Source organism: Lathyrus oleraceus, chromosome 4, assembly GCF_024323335.1.
Source record: "Lathyrus oleraceus cultivar Zhongwan6 chromosome 4, CAAS_Psat_ZW6_1.0, whole genome shotgun sequence".
Lineage (NCBI taxonomy): Eukaryota > Viridiplantae > Streptophyta > Magnoliopsida > Fabales > Fabaceae > Lathyrus > Lathyrus oleraceus.
The window spans coordinates 120,972,935-120,979,942 of record NC_066582.1 but is presented as its reverse complement, the minus strand read 5'-3'; the positions used below and the strand labels follow the sequence as shown (position 1 = coordinate 120,979,942).

General features: G+C 36.1%; 1 protein-coding gene across 1 annotated transcript; it reads left to right on the top strand.

Annotated features, from left to right (window-relative positions):
• Positions 1 to 604: 604 nt before the first annotated feature.
• LOC127136306 (uncharacterized) lies at positions 605 to 2,461 on the top strand. The gene is made up of 4 exons (XM_051062885.1): positions 605 to 1,282; positions 1,475 to 1,756; positions 1,871 to 2,256; positions 2,299 to 2,461. The coding sequence occupies exons 1-4, from the start codon at positions 605 to 607 to the stop codon at positions 2,459 to 2,461; spliced, it is 1,509 nt and encodes a 502-aa protein (XP_050918842.1).
• Positions 2,462 to 7,008: the final 4,547 nt, after the last annotated feature.

Sequence of the window (7,008 nt, the reverse complement as noted above, 5' to 3'; positions counted from 1 at the left end):
AGGAGGATGTTTCTTCTTGGGAAACAATCTCATATCTTAGTTCAGCAAGAAACATAACTGTGTATCATTATCCACTGCAGAAGCTGAGTACATAGCAGCTGGAAGCAGTTGTTCCCAACTGGTATCGATGAAACAGATGTTGACTGAGTATAATGTCACTCAGAATTTCATGACATTGTTCTGTGACAATCTCAGTGCCATCAAAATTTCAAAGAATCCTATCCAACACAACAGGACCAAACATATTGATATTAAACATCACTTCATAAGAGATCTGGTAGAAGACAAAGTGACTACCTTGGAACATGTGGCAACTGAACTACAACTTGCTGACATATTTACAAAGGCTTTGGATGCTACTCAGTTTGAAAATTTAAGGGGCAAGTTGGGAATATGTCTTTCTGAGGAATTATAGCAACTAATGATGTTAGGAATTTACTGTTTAATATTTCAAATTATTAAACAATTGAGAGTGTGCTCTGATTAGTCAACAAATAATAGCTATTACTCTTGCAACAAGCGTTACCTCTTCCATCTTTTCAACTTTCATTCACGCAAGCATCCTCTCAGAGAAACTTTTCATTTCGTCTCTCAGATACTCATCATGTCTCAACAATCCAACTCTTCTCCTTCCAAGAACATGCCTTGTTCTCCTAGCGTTGAACCAAGCAACCCTAATAGAGAAGATCCTGTTGTTGACTCTGCGAATACCCCACATGCAAGAAGACCTAAAGAAACTTTATCAGGCTTCTCCTCAGCCATCGTTCTTGAGGAACGGACCAAAGAAGGTTCCAGGTATGTTCACAATGACATTGCCACTATGGTGACTGGAATACTGTCTGGAAATCATAAGGTCCTTGGGGTTTCCATTCCCTTAAACACTATTGAACCTGATAGTGTTGCTTATCAAGAAAATACTGAGTCTTTAGGAAAGAATATCTTTGAGGATGTTGAGCAAACTGATGCTCATAAGGAGTCAAATATTGACAAACCCTTAGATAATGTGGCTGGTGAGGAAGTTCATGTCACTCATGATGTCAGTGACAAACCTAACTGTGAGGCTGAAACAGTAGACCTAGAGGAATTTTCTGATAATGAGCTGTTGTCCTCAGTCCTCCCTAGCATAGCCAAAAGGGTTAGGACTAGGAGAGAAAAGAAAATTGTGGCTCAAAGGTCCCCCAGAAAGAAGATTGATGTTCCAACCTCTTCCAAGACAAAGGTGGCAATCGAGAGTTCCCTCAAGAGGAAAGGTCATGATCCAAACAAATCTTGGAGCAAAGTGGTGCCCAAGAAAAAGAAGACCAAGTTTGTTGTTGTTGAGTCTGACTCAGATATTCCGTGTAATGTCTCTGACACTCTGTCAAAGAAGAAGCCAACCACTAGCAAGCTTGCAGCTAGTGTCCCTGAGGTACCAATTGACAACATATCTTTTCATTTTGCTTCAAGTGTAAACAAGTGGAAGTATGTTTATCAGAAGAGGCTGGCTTTGGAAAGGGAATTAGCTCAGAATGTCCTAGATTGTAAGGATATTATGGACCTTATTCAAGAGGTTGGTTTAATGAAGACTGTGACTCAGTTCTCAAAGTGCTATGAGATGTTGGTAAAGGAATTTATTGTTAATTTGTCTAAAGAATGTGTTGATGGCAAGTCTAAGGAATTCAGGAAAGTGTATGTGAGAGGCAAGTGTGTAAATTTCTCTCCCTCAGTGATCAACAAGTATTTGGGAAGGCCTGATGTAGCTCAACCTGAGCTTGAGGTGACTGACAACAAAATCTGTCAAGTCATCACTGCTAATCAAGTAAGGAAGTGGCCTCTCAAAGGAAAATTGGTGGCCAGTAAACTGAGTGTCAAGTATGCAATGCTGCACAAGATTGGAGCTACTAACTGGGTGTCCGCCAATCATAAATCTACAGTTGCTGTAATGCTTGGAAAGTTTATATATGTTGTTGGAACCAAAGCCAAATTTGACTATGGCTCCTATATTTTTGATCAAACTTTGAAGCATGCAGGAAGCTTCAGTGTGAAGGGTCCTATAGCATTTCCTTCTCTCATCTGTGGTATTATTTTGAATCAGTTTCCAAACATCTTAACTAAGAATGATTCTGTGAAGAAAAGAGACAACCCTATATCTTTCAATCATAAGTTGTTCCTAGGTACCCATGTCCCTGACATTGTCATGACATCAGGTGAGACATCACGTGTGAGCAATCAGCCAGGTAAAGCTGATGTCATTGTAATGCTCAAAGAAACCTGCAGGTAATTAGAGGCAAGGAAGCTGAACTTGGAAAAATTGATTAGCTCTTTGGAGATGACTGAAGGTGATGTGCTAGCTGATGGTGGAGAATTTGGTGAAGTTGTTGTTGTTGCAGAAGAAGCTGAAAGACAAGGTGAAGAGGGAGAACCAGATGCCAGTCCTGATGATGGCACAAATGATGATGCTGACTCTGAGTCAGATGACTAGAATAATTCTTGTGTTTCTGTTAATTGCTTGTATTTTTATTTTTTTGGTCTATAATATTAAGTGGTGCTTTGGAAACATTTTTGACAAAAAGGGGGAGTAACACTTGTACCCCAGGACAACAGATTTCCTTGAAGTCGAAGGTCCTATAAATAAGAGGTTATGTTGCTATTTGCTCTCTGCTTGATCTTCTCTTGTGTTGTTGTTGTTTGAAGTGTAACTTCTATGTTTGCTAAGTGTATTAGCTAATTTGATTCTCTGCTTGGATGTGTGCTCTCTGCTGCTGTGAACTATGTTGTGATGCCAAGTTGTTTTAGCCAAAAATTTGCCAAAGGGGGAGTTTGTAGATGTTTTTGATTGGCTGCATTTTATGTTAAAACACTTACTGTACTTAGATGTCTTGACTGATGTCATGACATGCTTAAGTAGTATGTTGCAGGATTAGCTAATACAGGATTTACTGGATGTCAAACTGAATGTTATGACATTCATTCATGACAACATTTTCTGGATGTCAAACTGAATGTTATGACATTCATCCCTGACAGCAGATGCTAAAGTATATGCTAAGTTTTCTGCTATGTTTCAGTATTTGTCTCAGACTGATTTTTAGGAAACTAACAGCTGTGCTAAAATTAAGAGACCTAACATATAGCCTATTTGTTAGCACCCTAATGTGTGGAAATTAGGTTAACTTGCTTAACCTTAATTTTAGGAAATTCAAGTACAAGGCCCAAGTACTGCATTATAAAAGGATGGCAATCCTACTTTCAACAATTTAGGGATTTGAAGCGTGAAGAATTAAATATATCATTATATATCCTTGTTGTACTTTTATTATGTGTTGAATTAGGTTTTACTTGTGAGCCAAGCAATTATCACCTAGATGATTGCATTGGACTAGGGTGTTTATTGAGTTGTAATGGTTGTGTCACTCTAAGCTTTTAAGCGTGAGTGTTGTGTTTCTTGATTAAAGCTTTTAAGCACAATCAAGAGTTGTTTGAAGTATATCTTCACCACTGACTTTAAAACTCTTAATGGTTGTAATCACTGCTGTGATTGAGGGGGAGTGAGCAGGTACTCAGGTCTTAGTTTAGATTGAAATTGCATTGGGTAGGTCTTAAGTGATAGGATTAAACTGGTGGTTTAAGTCCTAAATTAATACCGCTTATAGTGGATTTCCTCCCTGGCTTGGTAGCCCCCAGATGTAGGTGTGTTTGTCACCGAACTGGGTAAACAATTCTCTGTGTTATTTACTGCTTTTTACATTTACTTTCTGCATATATTACATGTCTGCACAGAATTGGATGTCATAACATCAAGTGCGACATCGATAGTCTGTTACTAGAATTTCATGTGCCACAAACTCTTTTGAAAACCATGTTCTTACCAATTTTCACTTTGTCAAAGTATCCGAATGTGAGGTTGATAAGGTATCCAAGAATATTATTGATTTGATGTTCATCCTTTATGGTTGGACTTTCATTCTTTTTCACATCATGATAGTTAGCTTGCTCATTCTTAGGTTTAATTGTCTTAGGTTGATCAATCCCTTATTCGATGTACTTGAGTATGTCTTATTGAAGATACACCTGCATCATGAAACAAAATATCTTTTCCGACATTTCTCGGATAGGAAACATAAAACACAATTAACACAACTTTTACTAATTAATGAACACTAGTTGTTGACACCTTTGGTCACACAACTCTTCATACAGCCAAGTAATTTATCCTACAAGATCAACAAAAAGTGATAGGTACCCAATCTTCATTGGGTCCTGGAGGATTAGTGAAACCTTGATTGCATTTGGGTAACCATTGATAAATGCCTTTAGAAATAAAGAGTCTCATAAACTTGCATTTTTCAATAGTATGGCCTTTCTTGCAACAATAATGACAAGATAAGTTGTGATGAGATGTACTTTTTCTATTTGAATCATTTTGGACATATTTGTACTTTTTATATGAAGGGTTCAAAGTCCGTTTAAACTTTGATGGATCAATAGCAAATGTAATATTTGGTTGTAATGCCTTGTCCAATTTAGCTTAAAGAGTATTTATCTCTTTTTGCCAAATGTGACAAGTTTCACAACCAAACCATGAAGGTTCTTCATCCTCATTATTGTATTTTTTAATATCTACCATATATTGCTTAAGAGCTTCTATCTTCTTTTCGGTGTCTAAAACTTTAGCTTTTAAGTGTGAAGTTAACTTTTTAAAAGTGTCTATGGCTTCTCTATATAGAGTTTCAAAAGCTTTTTGTAATTGAGAATAAGATGATTCATTAATAGATTCAAGCTTAGAATGACTTCCTTTATTCTTATTCTTTTTGTTATCCATGAAGCAAGGCTTGGCATATTTGACACTTGAACTTGGTCTTTCATCACTTGAAGATCACTTTCACTCTCCCAAGCAACATAGGCTCTTCTAGACTCTATTTGTCTTTCTTGATCATAGGACAATTCGGCATATAATGACCGACTTCTCCATAATTGTAGCATGAACTTTTAAGTTTACCCTTCTTATTATCATCTTCCTTTGATGAGTTAGATAGCCTTCCAAATTTTATTAGATTCTTGTCGGAGTGCTTGACTCCATTTTTCCTTATGTACCTATTGTACCTTTTTATGAACAACCTCATCTCTTCATCATCGGAATTATCATCTTCACTTGTTTCACTATCACCTTTATCTTTGGTTGAGGACCTTGAACCTGAATTCTTTAGAGAAATAGACTTATTTTCTACCTCTTTGTCCTTACCATTCTCCTTCTTTATCTTTTTCTCAAGCTTTTTCTCATGTTTTTCCAAGCAAGTGAGTTCTTGTTCATGTTCTTCTAGTTTTCTAAATAAAGTTGTGAGATCAACTGTTTTAAGATCATTCACCTTTTTGATTGCGGCGACCTTAAGTTTCCATTCCCTATTAAGACACCTCAAAACTTTATTAGTAGCAATATCATTGGAAATAGGCTTACCTAGAGCATTCAACCGATTTATAAGATGTATGAACCTCTTTTGCATGTCTGCAATGGTTTCACCATGCTTCATGTGAAATAGTTCAAACGCTTTATTCGAGGTATTAATCCTAGCTTGTTTGACTTCGTTAGTTCCCTCATGGGAAAATTATAATGCGTCCCACATAGCTTTGGCAGTTTTGTAATGAAACACGATAATATTCATCAACACCAAGTGCAAATATGAGAATATTTTGTGCCTTTGAATCATGTGACCACAATTTCTTATCATTATCATTCCATTGTGCTTCCAATTTTTGTATGACAACACATTCACCATTGGTCATTGTAATTTGATTAGGACCATTAGTGATGATGTCCCAAACACCTTTATCAACCGAGTTGATATGTATACACATACAAGTTTTCCAATAGCCATAATTTTCACCAGTAAAAATGGGCGCTCTATTGTACGCTCCCTTAGGTTTGGTAGCCATCTTCTAATAAGCGAATATTGAAGCACATAATTAATCGAAGCTCGTGATACCACTCGTTAGATGATAGGCTTTGATCTAGAGAAAGGGGGGGGGGGGGTTAAAAACTTTAACAAAATATATGTTTTAAAAAATTTATGGCGAGTCGAAGTAACCCAGATCAAATCGTCTAACCGAACTGCTATCTAAGAACTCGGATATGCATATATTGACTCAAAGTGATGATAATGACAACAAATTAATCCCACCACTTTTAATCATAACCAATTGAGTGCAATTCTACAAGTAGATACTATTTACAATGATAAACACACAAAAATACAACTGAGTCAAATTATCGAACACCTTTTCTACAATCTATTTTGTTTAGAATTATGTATAATTTTATTGATCTTCAAATACAATCATAATCTAAAGGATTGTGATCACCTCAACAACACCTATTTCAAAAAAATTATCAAATAATTATCCAAACATATTGATTGCGCAATCGATGAATTCAACAATTTGCAAGTGAACAATAAAAGACACACACACACACACACACACACACACACACACACCACACATATATATATATAATATATATATAATATATATATATATATATATATATATAGAGAGAGAGAGAGAGAGAGAGAGAGAGAGAGAAGTATTTGTTTAGGCAATTCCCTAATCGATTTCGCTCTAGATACATTTGCCCTCAATTCAAACTCGAATTGAGATAATGAAATTAACCTTACTTTGGAAAAGTAGTATACAAGAGAAATATAGCAATCTAATACTACAAACCCTAAGTTTGATGTTGATTTTAACAATTTCTCTTCCATTGATCAAAGCTTGATCAAGTAACCCAACAATGCCAATTTTATTAACCTTCTCACGCCACTCCTTTGCAAAAACCTTTCATTCTTCAAAGCCTTCACTCGATTGAATCCAAATTGCAAATTGTTATAACCCAAGATTTACCAATATCATCCATCGTCCCACACTACTCCTTTGTAAGAACCTTTCATTCTTCAAAGCCTTCACTCGATCAGATCCAAATTGTGTAACCTTGTCCAAAACCTTCAAATCCCTAATTGATCTTGAAGAAAAATC